Source organism: Rhea americana, unplaced genomic scaffold (genome assembly GCF_003343005.1).
Source record: "Rhea americana isolate MKP2758 unplaced genomic scaffold, rheAme1 scaffold_19, whole genome shotgun sequence".
NCBI lineage: Eukaryota > Metazoa > Chordata > Aves > Rheiformes > Rheidae > Rhea > Rhea americana.
Window position 1 is genome coordinate 2,096,045 of NW_028186038.1, and position 23,651 is coordinate 2,119,695.

At 37.3% G+C, this 23,651-nt stretch overlaps 1 protein-coding gene across 4 annotated transcripts in view; it reads right to left on the reverse strand.

Moving 5' to 3' along the window:
* Positions 1-4,958: 4,958 nt before the first annotated feature.
* Positions 4,959-23,651, reverse strand: part of CACNA1D (calcium voltage-gated channel subunit alpha1 D) — a 194,182-nt gene continuing 175,489 nt past the window's right edge. For all 4 annotated transcript variants that reach the window (XM_085302370.1, XM_085302369.1, XM_085302371.1 and 1 more), the window contains 8 exons: positions 18,402-18,518; positions 16,488-16,843; positions 16,134-16,160; positions 15,143-15,292; positions 12,702-12,865; positions 8,048-8,169; positions 6,186-6,506; positions 4,959-5,279 (listed from right to left, as the gene is read on the reverse strand). In XM_085302370.1, the coding sequence (XP_085158496.1) occupies positions 4,986-5,279; positions 6,186-6,506; positions 8,048-8,169; positions 12,702-12,865; positions 15,143-15,292; positions 16,134-16,160; positions 16,488-16,843; positions 18,402-18,518 (1,551 nt within the window). In that variant the 3' untranslated portion in view covers positions 4,959-4,985. The remainder of the gene's footprint in view (positions 5,280-6,185; positions 6,507-8,047; positions 8,170-12,701; positions 12,866-15,142; positions 15,293-16,133; positions 16,161-16,487; positions 16,844-18,401; positions 18,519-23,651) is intronic.

Genomic DNA, 23,651 nt, shown 5'->3' on the forward strand with positions numbered 1-23,651 from the left:
ATAATGTAATCGTAATCAAGGGACTGTTATCAGCCTGCAGAAGATAAGCTTATTGCATGCACTAATAGAAAACTCCAGTAGTAGGTCAGCATCCAACTTTTAGAAATTGCTGAAAATACTGTAAATACAGAGTTTAGAGCTGTGAGTGAGTAACCTTCTTACAGTTTGCTCAGGACTTCCAGTGAACAGAAGAATAAACTTTTTTCCCAGAAAAAATTGAATTTTACACTGTTAGATTGTAAAAAAAAAAAAAAAAAATGCTGACTCAAATGTTGGCTAGAGGGACAACTGCAGATGTTTAAGGCAGATACTTCTACCTGGTGCTGCTGCAAAGCAGTGGTGGGAAGCCCTGCTACTTACTGAGGAAAAAGACTTAATTCACTGGAGTATCTACATAAAGAGTAAACAGAAATACTGAAGATGGCAGATGACAACAGTGAACTCAGCTCCAAAAGGAGTCAGGTAAACCTTTTCTGTTTGATGCATTCTTTAGGAACGAGGGAACTGCAAGAATACTTCTAGTAGTAGGTGATTGATTAGCTGTGTCAATAAGATGATTCATCTGATTCAACTGCCTTTGGGGAAAGAATGAACTTTGTACAGTCTGCCTTTTATGGGAAATAGCTTTTATTTAGGATTTGTACTTTTAAGATTTTTCATTTAAGGTATCTTAGTCTTATTTGGAATAGGAAGCATTAGGATACTCAGAATAACATATACTGACAAGACTTACCACAGTTCTGTACAGTTGAARTGGGAAGCAGTTTGGAAAGACTGACGATTGAAGTTCCTGCATTTGCAGATGAATAACATGGGTTTGCACTTTAGGCATGCAGGATGGGAATTGTTATTATACAACAGCAGAGGATTAACTAGCCAGTGTCTTACATAACTTATTACTGAACACACACAGACACACACAGAGCCACACATTATGGCATTATGTCAAGCTTTAAAAGACCTGGAAATAGGAAGCTTACATATTCATGCCAAATTGCATGTGTGTCTTAACATTCAGGTACATATCACTGCACTGTGCAGTCAGATAATTAGGCATTTCTTCCAAAATATCATCACCTTTTCTAGCAGTTCTAGCCATATATAGACAGCTTTCAAATTCCTTCCCTTCTAAATACTTCAATTATTTTCATTGCTGTGAAGCTGTAGTTGCTTTAGTGATTTAGGCCCCACTGCTACATACTGCTGAGGCTCCTTTATGCCGTTATCTTTGATGCAGTCTTAAAGAAACAGCCCAGTTATTTGATAGTTTTAGCTCCCTGGGGGAATCTTTAGGTGTCATGAAACCACGGATAATTGCTCCTGCATTGTATCTAGTTGCTGATACAGATTTCCTGGTAAAATTGTTTGCTTCTGGGTGAGTTGGGTCTGCTGAGAGATGCTGAGAACTGGTACAAGGTTCCAGTAACATGCTCTGTGCAGCACTTGGAGCCTGCTAGCTAATAATTAGCTGTTTTTATGCTGTTTTGCCTTGGTGCAGAGGAAAGGTGGACTATTCCAGAGTCTTACTTCTTTAACAAAATAGTATGGTATGTAATTCAGTATTATTCTCAGTTTCAGATTTTTTTTCAGATATTTCTGTAAATAAGGAGAAGATACTTACATTAAGTATTTGAAAACAGTTAACTATAAAAGCTCCTTTGACTTAAGAACTTGATAGTTACTAGACCTGCCAACATGGCCTGAGCCAGCAATGTCCTGTGAGTGAGAACATCATTTCCATGGTAACACCTTGTTGCAGATATTTCAGACAGTTGGAGGGCTCTGGCTGGGGACAACTGGATTAAAAAAGACTGAACAAAAATGTTTCTTTTTGCATACATCTCATCAGTGCAAGTAGTTTCAGTGTAAGAAAGCAGTACTTTTTAAAGTTAGCAGAACTAGTATTAGTACTGTCATTTACAAAACTTCATTTTGTTTGATCCATGTAAGGCCATACAAGGTTTTGTACACCAGTTTCGGTGTTGTTTCTACAATTTAGAATCCTTTTAGGTATCTAATTTCAATAGGTCTGCAACCAAATAAGAGAGCTATATATATACACTGGAAAATTGAACAGCGAGATTGTATCATACATTTTCTGTAAACTCATAAATACATTTTTGGAATAACAAAAGCATTTAGGCATCTTTCTAAAATTATAGTTAAGTTTTGTAGAGAGAACACAAGCATATCTTATTACAGTATTACAATTTTTAATCTATATAGTTGTCATCCAAGCCTCAAAAAGACATTGTTCAAATAAAATATACTACATATATTTGCTTATTCAATGAGTGTACTTCACTGGAAAAAAAGCCCCAAACCCTATGTTTCTTTTCTAACAATTAGCTATAATATTTTCTGTCATTATATACACACATAAACAGTCTGGAAACTCATGAAATATGTTTTATTTATTGAGATGACTTTTAGTCTTTCTGTATTTAGTAAATTCTATGATTGGCAGTATTTTAAGGTGCCATTGTTATAAAAATGTAGTTCAGCTGAATCTGACATGTCCTATCAAAAAGCCCAAGAATTAAGCAACCTGGGTTGTGGGCTGGGTTATTTCCCTTCTCTTTTTTTAATGTTCAGCTTCACCTTCCATAAAAATGGTTGATTTTTTAGAAATTCAGCAGTGGGTGAAATTGTGAAAACTACTCACCAGTATTGCATAGTGATATGAGATCTGGAGAGTTTATTTTGCTCTCCTAAAGTTTGTTTTTGTAAGCTGGGAAAGTGTAACAAATCAGAAGTGACTAATCCTGAGTAGCCTACCCAAGTGGTTCCTGGCAGAAGGCACAAAAGATTTGGTTTTGACATTCTTAAGAGGATTTTATTCAGATTTTCCTAGTTATTTTCCTAGATTTGTATCTAGGGGAGTGATACTGATACCTTTTTTTCATACAAATATTCTAATCACTTTTTTTTTTCTGGTTAACATCATTCTTAAAAAACTTGCACTCTGTGATAATATAGACTAAAGACTATATTCCACACATCCCCTCCCCATTGTCCAAATACCACAGTCAGAACTTAACTTTTTGAAATTCTTGGTGAAAAACTATTAGTAAAAGGAGTCCCAAGTTAAATAAAATTATTACACAGTTTTATTTTGAAGAACATTTTGCATTTGTTTTAATACAAAATGATGTAGGTCAAGAAATAATTTACAAACCTTTAAGTTCTTATCCTGGCATTCGAAATAAGAATAATTCCAGAGGAAGTTTGTAACGTTTTCATAGGAAATTGTTATTATGTACAAAATGTTTATTGACATGTTTTAAACATCACATTTTTAAAAATGTGAACTGGATTGCTATCGAGCATATGAACTACAGGTAAAACCTGGTAAGATAACTTGTTAGAACAAGTCATTGTTATCCAGTGCTAATAAAATAGACAGTAATTTTCAATGCTTTTGATTTTCCTCCAAGGTTGTATTAGCCTCAAAGTCATATCAGGGTTTTACTGCATTGTGAACAATATCTAAGCCCTCTTTTGATTGCATAAAAATAAATCTTTGAAGTAGTACACACACAACAACAGAAGGGTAGAGGCAACAAAGTAGTGTATTTTTCACATAATCAAGGTTTTTTGGTTCTATGAAGAATTGTTTTACCATGTTTCTTTTCTTTCTGAGCAGAAAAGTATGCAGTACTGAAGTAAAGCATTTTCATTTACCTGTGAAATAATTTCTGCCCTAGATGTTTCATATCAAAGTAGGTACTTAGGGTAATACACAAAGCTGTCTCATGACCAGTGATACTCTGGCATGAACTTGCTGATTTTTTTTCATGATTTTTAATATTTATAGCATGGGATTAATACAAAAATAAAATCACAGCTTATTGTCAATCAAAAAGTTAAAATAATTTCAAATCTTTTACTTTCCAATTATAAGACTGCAGATAGTCARCTGTGCATCCCTTATGCAGAGAGATGCATGTGACTCAAGCATTTTCTTTAAAAAAGTGTGTTTTCAAGTGTAAACTTGATAGTTTATCCCAAAAAGAGATTTATACTGAGAAGTGGCTCTATTTAAATATTTATGCTATAGATCTATATATTCCAAGTAAAAATACTTATATCTAGAATTCTGTGGAGAGTTACAATAATCAAGGTCCATAAATATTGCTGCAGTTCAATTACGGTACAATAATTACAAAATATAGAACATCTCTTTACAAATACAAATCATTGTATATTACAATTCATTTACAATAATTTCTACTATATAATTTTTAGCAAACTATCTTATCTAATTCTACTATAACCTGGTTGCAAGTGCATTAGTAAGAATGCAATTATTCCAGTATATTTTGCCCTTAACGTGATAGTCATAAAACAGACTATCTGAATGATATTTTCCTATGTAAACTGGTGTTACATATGACAATATTATCTAACTTCTTTTTTCAATGATCTCTGACAAGTAGAGCATGACAAACTATTTAGAAAAGCATTAAGAAAAGAAACCAGGAGGCAAGTTTGAAAACAGTATTAGAATGGATATGCAATGGATAGCTGATATGCTATTGAGTGCTGAGGTAATGACACTATTGGTTGTCATCACTCATGTATTTATTTCCCACACAATTTTGTGCTGGACTTACACAGACATTTTCATTGACAAAATCCTGCTTTACTATGACGGACAGCAGCACAACGTTGAAGGACAGGCAAGATTTTACACCTCAGAATACCACTCTAGCCCTCAAAAAACTGATTGTCAGAATCTGCTTGGTTTCACAGTAACCTTGTTCCTACAGAGGAACCAAAGATTCTGTGGTAGGAGACTTGATGTACTGCAGCTCTGATCACGTTTCAGCAGCCTGGAGATAATCTATTTATTAGTTATGGCTTCCTTGAGGTGTGACATCACTTGTACAAAACTCCGTTGGTTATTAACTCCAGCTAGTGCCTAGCATCTTTAAACTATGAGGCACTTTTTCTGTTATTAAAATCATTTTCCTTACTAAGTACTATAAGCTTGTAATGCATATCATTTCATCAGCTAAGTCTTCTTCATATCGTCCAGTATCTGGTTCTTCATCGCTGTATCCAGGACCAAAATCTTGAAGTTCATAATCTTGTCTGCTTAAAATGGGAAACATATCMCCATTGGTCCCATTGCTAATATTTCCATTGAGAAGATTACTTGCTGCACTTTCCATCTCATCAATAGTCATGTCACATGCATCAGCAATCTCATGTTTTGTAGCTGAAACAAATTTAGGGTCCTTTGCATACCTTCCTAGGCCTTCGGATATAAGTACCTGGCAGATGGAGGGATGAGGGGGGAGAGAATGAAATATTCAGTTCACTTACAAGAGAGCAGTTAAATCATAAAAATGTTTCTTATTTAGGGAAAAGTCAGGAAACTCCATGTTAACGCACTACAGCAACTCACAACAAAACTGTATAGATGATGAACAATCAAATAGCTCCAAACCACACTGTATCGATTTTGTAATAATGTAACTGAATCACTTCTGTGACAATGTAAAGTGCAAGACACTTGGGCTTTTTTGGGGGTGGGGGTTAGAAACTTAGGAGTCTCAATAAACCTCAAACATCAGCTTGATGTACTGAAGACAACAGTTTATAAATCCTAGACATTATAATTGGGGCAACTGGCTGAAATGCAGAATTCCTGATTCATTGTAGGTACTTAAGAATACATGAAAGAAAAATTTATCAGGAGGTGATAGATAGAAGAACAGTAATTGTGATAGTTAGAATTTTTATATACGTTTATCTTCAAAGCTCCCTCCCCCTTCAAAGAAGGGATTCCTAATGATCCTGATTACATCCAAAAATCAGACCTTAGGGTCCTCCTGCACCCTCCTCACCTAGTACATTGACCCACAGAGTTCTTGTTCTTGTATTCTGATGACTGCAAAAACAGTGACGAATTTGGGCCCTGTATAGAAGGGCAGATCTCCATCTGAGATGCAGAAATCTGACACTAATGTTAAGATTTGGATTCAGTAGAAAACCTTTACAGTATGACAACTGAGAAGAAGTTCCTCTGTTTTCGCTTAAAACTTTGGGGGTTTGGAACCGAAATACCGCATTTTCAGAGAGGTAATGTGGACTGAACTACAAACTTTCTACAGTTGACAAAGAAAACTGGACAGACAGACACTCTTGGCTACCTCAGAGGTTTCTGTAATACTTACCGCTTCTACCAAACTGTCTGCACTCCTCTGTTTGTCACTATGTTTATGCCTAAGGTCATTAGGTACAGTTAAATTGGCTGGTGTAAATGTTCGGTACGAAATATCAGGGTCATCGGTGTACCAGGAGCTCCTATGCAAAGAAGGCAGGCTGCCATTCATCTGCTCCATAGATTCAGCCCTGTCGACTTGGATCAGAGGCGTATAATACGGCGTCCGGTCCCTGGCGGGAGGGGTTGCAGGGGGGGTAGCCCAGGAACGTGTTGAACGACTTGGTGAGTGTCTGTGAGCTTTAGTGGAATCCAGACCTGCCACAGCCATGACCTGGGGTAAAGGGAAGAATTTTAAAAGTTAGTCAATCTCAAACAGCCARCATCAGGCTCATTTCAGCAGTTAGTTCAAGCTGACTTTATAGGCAGCAGCTGTGCAAAGTAACATTTTCTGATATTCGACGGTCACGTAAAGGAGGAACAGGACTGCAGTTGGTAAATTGACAGTATAAAGTGGTATTTTTTCTATTACTACTCAGATCACAAAATCCTGGCATTAGCATTAGTCAAGCAAAATAACTGCTTATACAATACATTAAACAACGGAAACAAAGGGTAGAAACATCCGTTCTCTTCTGTAGGGACAGAGTAGGAGGCTGTCAGCTTTTAAGYACCTTGCTTTTCTGGCTTCTTTGAGGAAGAGGGACCTATTCACCTGGCATAATTTACAGTTGTTTACAAACTCTTCTTACTGCTACAAATCCTGTAAATCCTCTCAATCAGCCTGATGCTGAAGCAGTGGATAGGAGACTTGGGCTACAGGGAGATTTTGGTTGGTCATATGAAAACAAATGGTTTGATTTAATTTGAAGTAATAACAAAAACTTACTAAAATTCAATAGACCACAGATTACAAGATTTAATTTAGATCATGTAGGTGGGAGTAAATACCATATAAACAGTAAGCAATAACCTGATTCACACAAATAATATGCAGCTTCAGGACAAAGCTAGCATAAGGAATTATTTATATTCATCATACATGTTTCCCATACTTTCTAAAGGTCTTTTCATTATTCCAAACACAACATCTTTATATTTCAGAGCATCATCTTTATACACTGCGATGACCATTTTGCACTGCACATGTCCATCATATGAAGTACTAGGAGCTGTTATTCTCTTGAAACAACATGAGCTTTTTATGCAACACCAAATAAAACTGCACTTGAAGATAATCCATCAGATTTCTTTTTTGTTTTATTCAGTCCATATTTAGGCAAAATACATGGTTTTGTGTAAAACTTCTGACTTAAAGGTCTTCCTACTTCCCCTGACTTAGTAAATCAGTGGAAGAACTAAAGGAATATATCCAGGCAATCAAATTAAATGCAGTTTACTTAAGAATTCAAGGTTTCCTCTGCAGCTTGCAGGTACAGATGATTTTCCAAGCATTCTGGATGGTTTCTCTAGGCCATGGAAATCACTATCTTTTTTTAAGATACTCAAATCAGAGCTGATTAATGAGCCACAGAAGATGTGCATGTTGTACTTGCAAGCTCTGAATAACAGCATATGCAGAGATTTATAGATGGTTGCCGTATTACTCAGTCCTGGTCAAAAGTCCTTAGAGTATTCAACCTTTTTGTGGACACTTAGAGGGGGCAAACTGTTTGCTTTCAGTGTTTTTAAAAGGTAGATATTTGAGAACCTTGCACCTAGCAAATATAAGAAAGAGCACGACCTACACATGCCTAGAAGTAGAGCGCAGGCAAACAGCATAATCCACTAGTACCATTTCCTGAAAGTTAGAGGTGCAATAAAGAAGCTAAAATGACATAATTCACTATTAGTTAAAAAAGGTTTTGGATTTACCTGCTGCTGCATTAAGTGAAGTGGTAAAGCAGTGCGGTGGTGGAAAGAAGGAGAGAGCGGTATGTCATCTTGACTACTTTGTCGGCGGAGGCATTCAAAGTTAAAGGAAGATCGTCTATTTGCTACAGGAGAAACATAATTCATTAGGAAAATAAAATACTTCTCCCTCAACGTCCAGTATTTCAGGAAATCCAGTGTGGGTCAAATGTCACCCAAATAAAAAGAAATGTTAATAAATCGTGCTGATTAACAGAAGCAGACAGGTGACTAAAGGCAGAGGATAGATTCCTCACACGAACACACACAGTCATAGGGAGAAATCACATGAGCAGCCTAACACAGGGAGGATTCGAAGCAGCTGTGTTTCACAGAGCAAGCATTTGTTATGCAGCAGATTGATTCAGACACTTCAGAGTTTTCCTGTATACTGCTGTTCCAATGAACCAGAGTTCCCAAAGGAAATTCCGAATCCCCAGATCCTTGGAAGTAATGTGGAATATGAAATATATGCCATTCAAAGGCAACTAATATTATACTTTCCATGTAAACCATGGTTTCTGCTGTTACGAAGAACATTTACTATCCATGTAAATGCTAGAAAGGAAAAGGCAGAAATCTAAACTGCATCAAGACGTTTGGCTGGWGCAGAAATGTTTCAGTTGGTCTCAGTGGGACTGCTGGAAAGCTGCCCTGCAGCCATACCYGGGTAAAATTTCTGTGTCACTCAGCATGAAGAAAATCGTGATGTTGAACAGCAGCTGGAATCGCAATACAGCCTTGCAGCTCTAAGCATCATACTGCAAAACTGGAAATTCAGCCTGACCGTACAAAGCAAAGACACAAAATTGTGCTCCCTTGAAACTATTGAAACTATTCTTGGTAACTCTTTTCAATACCCTGAATTTGTGGAAAGAAGTGAACATTGACTTAAACTCATTATGTTTATCACTAGGCATGTGATGTTGGACACTAACGATTTAGATTCCCTAAACCATTTCCTTTTCATCTTTTAAAAAGTGAGCACATCAAGGCTTCCTCCACACACTGATGAGCACATAAACTGATTAAAAATAAAAGAGCTCATCTTTTAAACTGCTGAGATTCTGAGTCTCTAAAATTTCTCATCTGTATTCTAGAACATTAAATAAAAGGTTATGGCAGGAGCCCTGACTCAACTTATACCAGWGTGATGCCGCAAGAGCAAACGGACTTGTAAAGTTCTTTCCATGTTACCCTTATGCAACTTAGAACTAGATCCCTCTTACCCTGGGATATCAAATACCCTCCTCTACAGTACATTCATCTAGTCTCTTGTATTAAAGAGTGGGAAAAAAAGGGCGCTTTTTATATCAGTAAGTTTCCTCTAAAGATATGCCAGCTTAATAGCATCATTAAAATTTTATTTAAAAGGTTAAATGAAGCCCAGAGGCTTAAGCCTCTGGCTTAAATTTCTTCTGCTATCAGAAACAACTTGTAGAAAGATGTACAGGAGTCTCCCTGCACAGTAAAGAAAATTGTCTGAGGAAACCTCTTCCTTTTGCTTCTGGAAGAATGTCAGCAGCTTTCTGTGCATTTCACTCCCATTCATCGTGAGTTATTTACCCTCTGTAGTGTGAGGCTCACATATACTTTGTGCCCTTTTCCATTTCTGCCACTCATGGTCAGAAAGCCAAACAGCAGAACACTTTCTCTGAGTACCAGCACAAATAGTATTGCTGAAGAATGCTTCCTTTATTATATAATGTGGTCTTTGCTGCTGTCCTTGACCACAGCTTTCTGCAGCTTTAAATAGTCTGAGACTTTACCTCAGGCAATGCATAAAGATCCCATTACACTTGTCTCTGAAATACTTTTTTTTTTTTTTTTTAATCTGTACCTGCATTGTCTTCAGTGTGTCTGAGACAGTGAACAGAATGAAATCCAGGAGCCCACAGAGTCATACTTCCAYAGGTAACAGGGCAGTGGGTTGGGCTGCTAGCATCATCAAAAAAAAAACAAAACAAACAAAAAAAACAAACAAACAAACAAAAAAAAGAAAAAACAGAAACCCCCCAAAACACCAAGCCTTAGTTGTTGCTAGAAATCTATGTGATGGCAGACAAATCCTAGGAACTCTTATAGAAAAATGATCCTGAATTGCCTTGTCTTTATGGCACTGGTTAGATGGCATTCCCCAAAGACATATGTAATAGACTTGGCTGTGCTGACCACRCTATAGGAAAGTACCCCTGCGGGGCTGCACAGAGCTGGGTTTTGTTTCTCAGGCACCCACACCAACTCTTAGCTTATCCTTGAAACAAGGTTTGTTTGAAGCTTCACATGCTAAACAAAAAGTGTTTCCTCTCAGTGAAATGTCAGAAGTTAAAGACCCAAATCCAAGAGCTTTGAATCTGTGCCCAGTTTCATGGGAAGATTAGCACTGCTAATCTCTATAGTACAGCCCAGAACATAGGAAAACAGAACTGTAGAATAAGACACATTAGGGTTTTAGAAATGCAGATAAAGCAATATTGTGCTTGAGATAATGGGAAAGCAAAGATCTAAGAAGGAGAATAAATGAAAATTAAGGAAACAAGTGAAAAATCTGAATGCTACCTGAAATGCATGCAAGTCTTTTGGCTGGTCCATGCAACAAGATAGGATGCTAATGCAATCTAAAACTTCACAATGGAGACATTTTCTCTCTCAGAAAAAATGCCCGAAATTTTAAGCAGAGATACTACTGAGATAGTAGAATGAAGTTACAATGTGAATCTGAACTGAAATGCTTAGCCCAGAATAACAGCTTTATTTTTCAGAGGGACTTGAGAAACTCATATTAAAAAGCTCAKGGCACTTCAAAAGTACCAAGAGGGGAAAAAAAAAAATCACCAAATTCATTCTTAGCTCTGCTTTCCCTGAAAATTATTATARTTCAGTCTCTAACCTAAAACAGGTTGAAGTAAAGATGCAAAGGGGACCAATTACAATGTCATTAAGAATCTGAGATAAAAGAGAAATGGGAAGTGCCAGCAGGTGAGTCACTAGAGACACAATCACACCATCTGACTCACAGCAACAAAGCACATTTGTAGGTATGAACAAAGGGCACAGACCTCAAAAACCTCCAATGAAGTTTCAGAAGAAACCACTGTTGCATTCTACCTTGCTCTTTCTTCATTTATCAAATCAAGTAAGAATTAGCAGGTATATATATTTATATTGTTTGATCAGTGACACAAGAGATAGTAGAAAGATTCACTTGTATGCCTGTGCAGGCTCCACTGACAGTGGTGTCAACCCCTCTCCCAGGCAGTTCCAGGCCACCACCACGATTCTGTGAGTGATCCCTCAAGGCAGATAGATGCTTCTGCTGCATACAACATTCTGCTAGCAATATTAATCAATGCATGTCATGCTTAAAATCAGAGGCACAGGGAAGCCGTTTTAACCTAGAAATTCATAATGAATTTAAGTATTTCTGGATTTGCGAACAAAYTGAGCAGTGGACGTTGTGTACCTTGACTTCAACAAGGCTTTTGACACTGTCTCCCATAACATCCTCCTAGAGAAGCTCAGGAAGTGTGGGTTAGACAAGTGGACAGTGAGGTGGCTTGAGAACTGGCTGAAAGGCAGAGCTTAGAGGGTCATCATCAGTGGCGTGGAGTCTAGTTGGAGGCCTGTGGCTAGTGGCGTACCCAGGGCTCAGTACCGGCTCCCATCCTGTTCAACTTACTCATCAATGACCTGGATGAGGGGGCAGAGTGCCTCCTCAGCAAGTCTGCTGATGATACCAAGCTGGGAGGAGCGGTTGACACACCWGAGGGCTGTGCTGCCATTCAGAGACCTGGACAGGCTGGAGAGCTGGGCAGAGAGGAACCTCATGAGGTTCAACAAGGGCAAGTGCAGAGTCCTGCACCTAGGGAGAAATAACCCTAGGCACCAGGACAAGCTGGGGGCTGACCTGCTGGGGAACAGCTCTGCAGAGAAGGACCTGGGAGTGCTGGTGGATGAYAAGTTGACCATGAGCCAGCAAGGTGCCCTTGTGGCCAAGAAGGCCAATGGTCTCCTGGGGTGCATTGGGAAGACTGTTGCCAGCAGGTCGAGGGAGGTGATCYTGCCCCTCTMCKCAGCCCTGGKGAGGCCTCATCTTGAGTACTGCATCCAGTTCTGGGCTCCCCAGTACAAGAGACACGGAGCTACTGGAGAGAGTCCAGCATAGGGCTACGAGGATGATCGGAGGGCTGGAGCACCTGCCCTACGAGGAACGGCTGCAAGAGCTGGGCCTCTTGAGCCTGGGGAAGAGAAGCCTGAGGGGGGATCTGATCAATGTGTACAAGTACCTGAAGGGAGGGTRTCAAGGGGACGGGGACAAATTCTTTTCAGTTGTCCCATGTGACAGGACAAGAGGCAATGGGCAGAAATTGAAGCACAGGAAGTTCCGCCTGACCGTGAGGGGGAATTTCTTCACTGAGAGAGTGACAGAGCCCTGGAACAGGTTGCCCAGAGAGGTTGTGGAGTCTCCTTCTCTGGAGATCTTCAAAGCCCACCTGGATGCAACCCTGTCTACCATGCTCTAGGTGACCCTGCTGAGCAGGGAGGTTAGACTAGATGATCTCCAGAGGTCCCCTCCAACYTTACTGATTCTATGATTCTGTGATCCTAATTTACTTACGTGTTGGAGTTGGAGGTAGCAGCCGTCTCCTAGGAGATCTTTTTGTATCATAACAGATCTGTGAATCATCTTCCTCAAAAAACCCATGTGGGTGATGGTAACCTTTTGGTCTTTCAAAATCTGAGTCATGGCAGTGATATCTACAGTGGTAGTCATATATATGCCTGTGTTAAAATACAATAGAGAAAATATCTTTTCAGTGAGTTTCTGTAAGTTCATCTATTGGTAGTCTTATAGATGACTTTCAAACATTTCTTCTCCAGCAAGATAAGCAAGCAAAACCAGGTAGAACCATGTGACTCAGTATTAAACATCCTGTTTCTGTATGCAAACTGATTTTGAGATAGTGAGCATACACTATTGGATTAGTACAGTTACACAGTAAGCTGTAAGGTAAATGTCTTATCAAATTATATTTAAAGGAACTTACCCATACATAAAAGATATAAAAAAATATATATGTAAGACCTCAGTTGTATGTTGCTTAAAAATCCAATACTCTGTCCTGCTCTGACCATGCTCTCTTATGAGTCCTGGGTAAGCTGTGGAGCACAGAAACTCTGAATCTTTCTTTTGTTGGAAATCAAATCTTATATGGGATGCTATTTGACTACAATTATCAAAAAACGACTGGCTACAAAGAATAATGGAAGTTAATATAGTTTTGTTTCTAACTTACATGGACCAATTCTGAGAATTCTGCAAAACTTAAGCTTTTAGGCAAACCCAAAAGATGCAGTTTAGAGAGCCAATCTTGTCAGAGTTCAGGCAGCAAAGAAAGACGGTATACGAGAAGAATTTAGAGTGGTTGGCACGTGAGCCCATGCACTTACGGATCTAAGACAGAACGGCAACAGATTCTTTCTCTTCTAAACTGAATGTCAAAATAAAAATTTATTGATAGAAGTAAGGGATACTTCTGTGGAGTTGTTCAATTTATTCAGGAGAAGTGAAGAATATTTATTGTAAAGGAGGTGAATACAATCTACTCATGATGCTGTAAGTGCAAATGTCTTTCACTTCATTAGGAAAAAGGGAATACTACTGAATTCAGAATTCATCAGATATTGGAGGAAAAAGGTTTATGTAACATTTTTTCCCCCTTTTTTTTTGTTAAGTTCGTGTTACCAATTAGAGGTTCTGTTCCGTGATAGGTTAGTACTTAGAAAATACTGGAACAATCTCACTTTTCAAGACTTAATCAGGGATTTCCAAATTGTCAGATGCAGATTTTCTTCAAAGTAATGTCCAAGAATTGCCTGAACAACCAGAAACCTGTGCATATCCCTGAATGATCCTAGTGCGAAGCTTGGACCTGCTGAAGCCATGGCTTCCTGAAGCCAACATCGCAGTGGTAGTGCTCAAGCCAAACTAACTTGGCAAGAACTGTTCTAAAGTTAAAAAATCCTACCCTAGGCCAATTTGAAGGAACTGTATGAAACAGAGCTGGCAGAGAAAAGCTTAGATATACCAAGATTTTTTACTTTGATATATCAAAGCTTTTTTTRCTCCTGCCTGTGAAATTGAGATTCCAAACGCAAAGATTACAGGACACAAGGAGTCAGGTAAGAGTTGTTAGAAAAATGCTAACTGGCCTTGAAAAAATAATACTAGGCAGAAATACCACAATTAAATTAGCTACCATTCTGAATTTTGGCAGAATAAAACAGAAATTATTTAGAAAATGGAGAGGAACTAAGTTACAAAATTAGAACTCTGCAGTTACAGCAAGGGGCCTCAAATTAATACTAGCTTGCACATTATGCAGTAATACAAACATACAAGAAATGCTAGTATGTTGACTGAAATTCAATATATGACATTTCTGTAAAGTTTATGAATAAATCCTGAAAAACATCCATTCCAGACATATATGTAGGCCATGACAACTATCAAAGCATTAAGTGTTTGTATTAGGGAGCCAGAAAATGGTGCCAAGAGGAAGATTATTAATAAGCTAGTATAATGAGAATTTTCAGAAGGAAGTTGAGCCAATACTTCATTGTTTAAGCTAATACTATCTTGAGATCACATTCTGCAGTCTACTGTTTTCATCTTTCTTTTTGTTTAAGATTTTAAGAAGGAAATCATTTCCAAATATTTCTCTATGTAAGCTTGATCCTGCTTCCATTACAATGAAATTTTATTTATAAATGATAGGCCTTCTTTGGCTATATTCTATCTGGTTTATATTCAGTTCTGGTGAACTTTGTGCTTTCCTTTGAAGTTGGTACCTAACTTTTCCTAGTGTCAGCGCTTGATGCCAAACACAAAGGCCTATGGTACCTACAGTATTCTTACTCACCATTCCACCTGCCAGCATTTGTGGGGTACTAACTTCGTTAGACAATTTTCAGCATGAGATGTATGCCTAGCGAAGCCTTTAGGCATTAAATACCTCATTTGTTATTATTTTTTCCCTGATTAACAAATATCCTCACCTGCTTCCTGACAACATACTGTCTTCCTCATAATATTCTTCTCCACTAAAGTAATCCTGCTCTCCCAAATAACGATCATCATTGCAGTAATCCTGAACTTCATGTTCTTCACGGCAAATAGTAGGTCGACGCCCATCACCAGAGTCGGATCTAGAAGTGGTAAAAAATACTTGTGACTAATTATATTTCATTCATAATTCTTTTAAGGTGCTTTCAAGAAGAAAACAAAGCATTAAAAATTCTCTTTTAGTCAGAACGTGGTTTTATAGTAAATTCTGTGGAACTATAGAATATTGTAGAACATGAGTATCTTATCTGTTTATCTTATCTGTAATCTCCCTTTATTTCCTTGTGACGCAAATATGAAAAGCATTAGTATGAGGATGTTAAGTAAAGTCAAATACATTTCAGACACTTTTACAAAATATAAATTCAGAACTGTGAMGAAAAATAGCCTCTCTCAAATACCTGAAGTTTGGCAAATGTTTAAAACATTAAGGAACATTCAGTGAGATCTCACAAGAAAAATCGGAAACAGATGTGTAAACAGACATTAAAAACTATCTCTGGATATAGATTTAGTGATACACTTCAAATAATACAGTAGGTCCTATGTTTAAAACTCATCTTGGTAAATATTCACACAGAAGCGGAGGATGGATTTTTGGATCTCCCATATATGGAACTGTACAAAGTAATAGCTACAGTGCCTAACAATTTTTTCCAGGCTATGTAAGATAACTTTAAACAAAGACTAGAATCTGGTATGGTCTTTGTGTCTGTTGAATCCTGCACAACCTACCTAGGCTTTTACAACAGCTTTAATAGTTTTGAACTTTACTAAATACTTTTGCAAAAATTTTCACAGAAGTTATTCAGCATATGCTTTGCTGTATAGCCAATTTTGAAAGTTATACTGCTTTTTCACAAGAAGTTTCATAAAAAGGTACCACTTACGGTTTTTAGTTATGTCAGAACAATATTAACTCACCTAATGTAAGTTTCATAGTAGCGGGTTCTGTCCATGTGAGCCATGAAAATATGGAGAAAGGTATTTTAAAATCAGGTGGTTCCCAGAAATTCATTGGTGATTATAGTGACTGAGCTGTAACTAATGATTTTTTTTAAAAAAAAACTATTTTCAAACTTTATTAAGCAAATATGAAATTATATACTTTGCTATATACTTTTCCCATATATATTTTAAATAAGTTTTATATAACAAAAGCAACAAAAAYGAAACTAAATATACCTATAAAAATTAGTTTCATGTAGCAAAATAAGTTTTCTTATATAATAGTTAAAATATGAAAGTTTATTTAAACACAAGTATCTCTAAGTTTACCTCCTACTGCTTGGCCTTCTACGCTTCTCATGATCAGCTCTGGAGTATGAATGGTAACCATTTTCTGATCTATGCTCATGATTTCCAATATTCATGTGTTTTCCATGAACTTTGGACATGTTGGCGTTATTAAGATTGGCATTTGTTGAGTTTGGTACATGCTTTCCTACTGAGTTGTGATTGTGATACATAGAATTTCCTGCCTGAGGATATACGTTTTTCTCAGTATCACTTGCAGATGGAATTGAAGGCCGCTGAACATGTAAGGGACGGTGTGTGGTGTTGATCTGATGAAATGAATCTCGTCTGTCGCTGCTAATATGGTTTATGTGGTTGCCAAACAGGGCACCATTCCTCTGTTTTAGGAAAAGAGAAAAAAAATCAGGTAACAGAACATATTTTTCACAGTGGTGACTTATTTTTCTTTCCTACATGCATACAAAGGTAACTATTCAATTAATTGGTGTGATTTTCATTCTAATTTTAAAAAGCTTAGATGAGATCTCCTAGAGTGATAGAGATGTGATTGTGATAAAGACAGTATTTGTATTTCAGAGTCAAATTAACACTATAAAGTGATCATTATTCTTTTTCTTGTTTTGTTTACAATTCAGCTTTCTCCATGTTTTAGTATGCAGGAGAAACCCAGATTCCCATATGCAAACATGCACCAACTGTCTCAGAAGAGAACGTGTCTGCTCAGTTTTTGAGAGCACTTTGGTGGATTCTCTCCCTTCCCTCAGGGTGTTGCTTTGCTACCGGTGTCGCTCAGACAGGATGGGGTGCCATGCATCAGCTCACAAGTGTATCTCARGTAGATTAACTTAAGTTTCAGTGGTTCCATTCTTTCTCCTCACAGAGGAACAAGATACAGTATTAAGTAACTGTTTACCAGCCCTGAGAGTGTAATGGAAGGTGAGAGCGAACGAAGTGGTAAATTGTGTTGTCAAAATTACGACTATGACGTGCAGCTCTCTTTTACATCTGACCCAGATTACGTAGCCTCCCTGTCTAGCCAGGTGTGGGTCTTGGATGACAGCAGTCTGTCCTGAAGCTCAATCTAGAGAAGACAGGAGGTAAATAATGGTTGGAAGAGAAATGCAACTACTGATGGTAATTGTGGCACTGTCTCCACAGTGCAATATCCTCCTCCTTTGTTACGGACCATACCAAGCTCTGGGACTTTTGACTTAGTTACTGCAGAAACCTGCTTTTACTTCCACTTCTGAACTGCTTGTGAAGAACTAAGCTTTCTTGCTGGCTGACAAAGGGTCTGCAGATAGCTCCTAACACTGACTTAAGTGTTAATCATTAGATTGAATATCTATAACGTAAAAAGAGGAAAAAATATTCTTCTCTGATAGATTCTTATTGATATCCATCGCAGGAAATCAAAACTGGCAGTTATGCTTAGTTGGCTTCTGTGTAATTCCAGGCATTTGTTTTAAACTATGCAGCTCTGTGTCTGCTGTGATTTGGCTGCCTAGAATTTCATCTTTTTTCCCTATCTACCACTGCAGAAGTTAAGATATTTCCAGTTTGAACCCTGTGACAGTCTGAGATGGCTAATTGTTTAGGCACAGTGTAAGGCTCACACATTTTCTTAGAATTTTCTTTAAAAAATAAGAATTAATGAAAAAGAATTAAGGACAGGAGAATGACATTGCACTTAAGAATACTTTCCAAATTTGTGATGAAATGCAGGTGTCTTAATGATACCATATGCGTGTGTGTGCGCTTGTGTGCATATACATATGTAAGTATGCACACGTACATATATATGTGTGTATATATATATATTCCTATTTTGKTTTTTTTTGATTATTATTACTCCATATACAGGGATGATCTCATTCTAGAAATATCTTCTTATATAATAAAAAAAATCATCATATAACTATGTTCTGACATTACTTTATACACATCTTCCTCTTCCTCTGGATTGTTTTCCTCTGGTTCATCATCTTGCAAGTCACAGGATATAGCTCGGCGTATTTCAGGGCCAATATCATGAAGTGTCCTTAGTCCCGCCTAAATCAACGATAATATCATAATATATTAGGAATACAAATTCTTTTTCTCTCCTTAATTATAGGCATGTAAAATTTTTAAAGAATAGTCAGCAAGATTTTATATCCTCAGATACATACAGTAAGTATTATACGTCTCTTTATTATTACTAATAACAGGCTTATATTTCATTACAACTCTGTTGAGGTGGTCCTGTCTTTACTATCACAGTGTAAAGGCTCCGTAAAGACCACTGATGTTTATGGAACACTGTGGGGAGGGGATGGGGACAACATCCAGAAATAGTCAACAAGAACTATAATAAAATGTATTTAAGTCAGATATACATTTAATTCAAAAAAGGTGTTTGCAGCCTCTCTGTCCATATGGAAAACACTAGGAGATCTTTGCTATAGCAAGAGTGGGTTTAGCAGAGCTCAGAGAGAAAAGGAAGGACTGARTAATTCCAGCTCATCTGCACCACACTGGTGTGTGGATACTTGATTTAAAGCTTTAGTTCAGGATAGAAAGCAATCTAGCAGCAGTAGCCTGGACCTCAGCACATACTGGTTCATTTTCCTTCTCAAGCCTGCTATCACAATTCATCTCTAGGACGAGGGCTCATTCACACAGCCTGTCACGCACGCTCCCTGGAGCACACCACTGCACTGCAGTCAGGTTTCAGCTCAAAAAGGAAATAGTTGGTTTGCTGGAAAGCAAAATGATATCCATGAAGTGTAGGCAATTAGGATGTGGAACCAAGTCAAGTATCTAACGGCATGGATTTACCTTAGGTTCTCCTTCAGGTTTCATTTGTACCAGTATTTCACCTCCTCAGAATGGAGTTTGACTAGGCATTTTAGCCTATATATTTTGGGCAATTGTATTTTCTTCCTCAGGGATGAACTTTGAGATTGATGTTATAATTGAACGACTCTAAAATTATTTACCAGTGCAATAGAATTATTTATGTGCAATAAAATTTTTGTGAATATTTTGTGCTTCYTCCCACTATATGAAAAGATCTAGCAAAGAACAGATAAAAACACATGCAAGAGACATGCTTAGACACTAGTTCTACTAGAATAACATTAATCAAACTGCACATTGAATTATTCATTATGTTTTGCAATAGAACACCTGTTGTTTCTTCTCCAGTTTTTCTATTTGGTTGGGGTTTTTGAGGTAGAGGAAGAAAAGAGATTCATGTTACTGTATTTGACTCTAAATTTATTTCTGAGATTTTACTCTAAGTTTGAAAAAATAAAAGTGTTTTCTTATTCAGACACTTCCTGTTTGTTGCCTTCCATGCTTAAATTTTCCTTCCAGGCATGGGAAAGATGAGATGCATCAGTCCAGTGGTTAGTCAGCAAACCAGTAACACTGATGAGTACAATGAACAACATAATTACATAATAAAACCAACCATGTCTTTAAACAGGCTTTCCCATAAATGCACAAGATGWCTTCAAATTAACATGATAATTCAGTGCAGCTGTGCTTTATGAGGCATAATAGCACCTGCAATGCTTTCAAGATGGCATAAGGCATTAATACACCAGCGCTCAAGAGACAACTAATGTTGCCCCTGTCTCTGACAAGGCATTGAGATGACACATATGTTCTTTTAAATGCTGAAACAATAGAACTGTAGGAGTCTCTTAGTGGAAAAAGTGTATGACTAACCACTATAGTTTCTGAATTGGTCATTTACAGAGAGCGAAAACTAAGCTCAAAGATACATGAAAAGAACCTCACTCCATAATACCTAAACTTTAATCAGTTTTGCACACTTACAGTATGCATAAAGTCATTTTAGATACACATTTTATATTTAAAAGATTATGTATAATTCAAGACTCCAACCATGACCTTTAAAAAAATATTTAGATGCTTATAAACTATAGAATGACTCTCAACTGCAAAAAGATAATTTTCACTATATCTAAAGTCAGCCTACATCATTTCTGAGATATGGTGCAACCTAAATATAGATGCAATTTAAGCTTATTTTAATAAATGTAATCACCATACTCTAATATAAATAAAAGAACATTATCATCACAGTATTTTAAAATATTTATCACCACAGTCATTTAAAATACAGCATATACTGCCCTCCCTCTTTCAGAACATTTTTATTGTGATATTAGGAAGTGGAAGAAATACTTTTAAGTTTTGCTTCCCAGATTTTAGAATAACGATGGATATTTAAATATATTGCTATATAAATTCATTAGATCTGAAATACAATATAAATACGAATTCTAAATTCTTAGATTTTAGAAACTTCAGAATACTGAAAGAATATGACTATGAAGATGTTCATATAAACCACTATATTTGTGGACAGTGCACATAAGTTTTTACTACCTGCATATTTTATATCAAAGAAAATCAAAATGAACAAAATCCCCAAAGCTACATTGATACTTAAAAATAGACTGAAGTTATACGAATAGAATACAATGCAATAACTATTAAGAAAATAATCATGCAGAAAAATAGCTGAATAGACCTACGCTATAGCAGTGAACATAAGAGACATAGTAGTCAATTCTTGATTCCCCAGTGTTCATCTTCACAGAGCCCATCTTCTAACACTGACACAGAGTGCACAGCTCTGCAACTACAGAAAAGCTCTGTGCTCTCGGTCAAATCCAGACTCGCTTCAGCTAAGCCTTTCTACGAACACAACATGAACATGGGAGCACAATTAAAYTGAAGTTGAGCAATGTTAACCCTGCAGCTGATGCCAACTAGAGGTTTCGTTTCTTTCTTTCTTTTAATTTTTTTCTCCCCAAAGTTTAATGTAGGGCTGAATATTGCTTATCACRTTTGCATAGGAAAAAAAAGCATAAATTAATCTGAAACATGGTCTCAAAATCAAGGTAAGCTCAATAAATCTGTGGTTTGTGAACTTRTGATGTGAATGGAAATAAAGGGAAATATTAACTTTTATTTGTATGCACTAACAAAGAGAGATACCTGCAAATAAATATGAAATATAGATATGTGTTTTACACAGTACAGAATAAGCATCTTCCCTAGGAAAAACAGAGTGAATGAATTAATCCTATACTAAGTGTTAGATGTAAGTAATTGAACTTGTTCACGCTTCACTTAACATTTATTATACTAGCAATGTGACCGCCGTTAGGCTCAATACAAATTTCCATCACCACAAAAAGACATCTCCTAAACTACTGCTACAAATATAAATTTGTTCCACTTTTGCTCTGGCACTATATTTGTTCTCACTGCATAAATATCAATCAACAGCTTAAAAAAAGGCACTGGCAGCAATTCAGCCCTAAGGACTTTTTTTGTCTCGTTTCCTAAGGGTGACTATAATACCACACAAAAGTGGTAGTAGACACCTAACCTGAACTCATCTCCCATCACTTCATTTTTATTCCTTCTGTAGGAAGGACYGAAACCCCCTGGGTCTGCACAATACATTCAGATTGGTACGGCTCCAAGGGCTATGCCTATCTGAATTCTGAAGACGTTTTCAGTGCTAGTTGAGACAAACTGCAACTGCTTATAATTTGAAGTGTCCTCTTTTGACTGAGAAGGAAATTGAAACTTTATGGCATTTAGGAAAGACTTGCCTCAACAGCCTGAGCAGATAATCCTTTCAGACCCACCTGGCTTTACAGAGTACTTCCTCTTCTCCGAGTACACGTAGCAAAACAACAGTCTGTGTTAGGATAATTGCACGTGCTGTGACTTTGAAGAAAAACAGGGCTATACAAAAGAAAAATCACCCTGAATGTGATTATTGTCAAGTAAGAAGTGAAACTCCTCCTATCACTTGCTGGTATTTTTGAAACAAAACGAGTCTTGCAGGTTAACTTAGTCCTGATTTCCTGACTYGAACCTAACTTTGTTTCTTCTCTTCCTCAAACATTTCTCAAATCGAGTCTAGGAGGAAGCTGTTTTCCCTGCTCCATTTGGGTCTTCCGAGCCAAATGCGAGGTAAGAAAGCAGCCAATGCAACTCCTTCGACAGGGTGGGCAAATATTGGCCTCATGTAAACAAATGGAATTCAGGCAAAGGATGAGGTTTGCACAGGTTTATTTGTTAAAACTCCCAATGCCGTAATGATTNAAAAAAAAAAAAAAAAAAAAAAAAAGTATTCTCTACCTGTTTTGGTGCTAAGCTACAAGCTGCTGCTTTTACAGCTCCTACTCTGTCTCCTGAGAGGCAGAGCCACTCCTTACACTGCAGTGCCTGCAAGATTCTCATCAGATGCCAGACACTGCTGAATAAAAATATCTTACAAAAGAAGTAAACATTTACTCATCCACCACTACCAATTTTCCTTCTCTTTCCCTAGYTGAGTTTGTTACATTAGCACTACATCATCAGCACAGTGCAAGAGAAGTATTTTACCAAAGTAAAGACAAAGTATCCCTAACTTGTAGAAGGGAAAATTCACAGTAAACTAAAGAGAAATACAAGGTGCAGAAAAAAATTCTTTTAAAACAGATGTTTTAAAAACTCTTTTAAGTTTTCCCATTAGAGGATTCAATACCCTTTTCAAATGTATTCAGTCATGTTAAATAACTGTCACTGATCAAGATCAGCTACAACTTCCTCTTACTAAACAGCCTTGGAAGGGCTGAGGCAGCAGTTTTAAGAACTCAGTAAAGCTCATTAAGCACAAATTCAAAGCGAAAGCGAAATCAAGGGAAATGGCATTAAAGAACCGGTTCAATTTTGTTGGTGGTAAGGCAGAATAAATCCCTGTTATCCATAACACAYACTCTGAACCTCGAAAAAAAAGCTTGCTGTCTTCTCTTGATGTTTCACTGTGAGGTCAGAGAAGCAGCAGCCAAAATGATCCTCTTGATCTGACTCCTATAGTATTTAGGATCTCAGGGCAGACTGTGCAGCTCGATCGCTGATCACCATGCATTTCTCTTTTCCGCCTCAGAAGGTGGRGCGGCACCAGAAAAGTTCACTGGACTATCCTGAGCTCACAGAATTCTACCTTGCTTTATGCACTACTCTTCAATGATCTAAACATGTACTTGACTCCTTATCTTTTATAACGGTGTTTTTTTTAAGTATTTTTATTGCTGAAAGCATTTCTTTTTATGACCTTGAACCTTTGCTACAATAAGATGAAGATTTTGCTCTGCACTT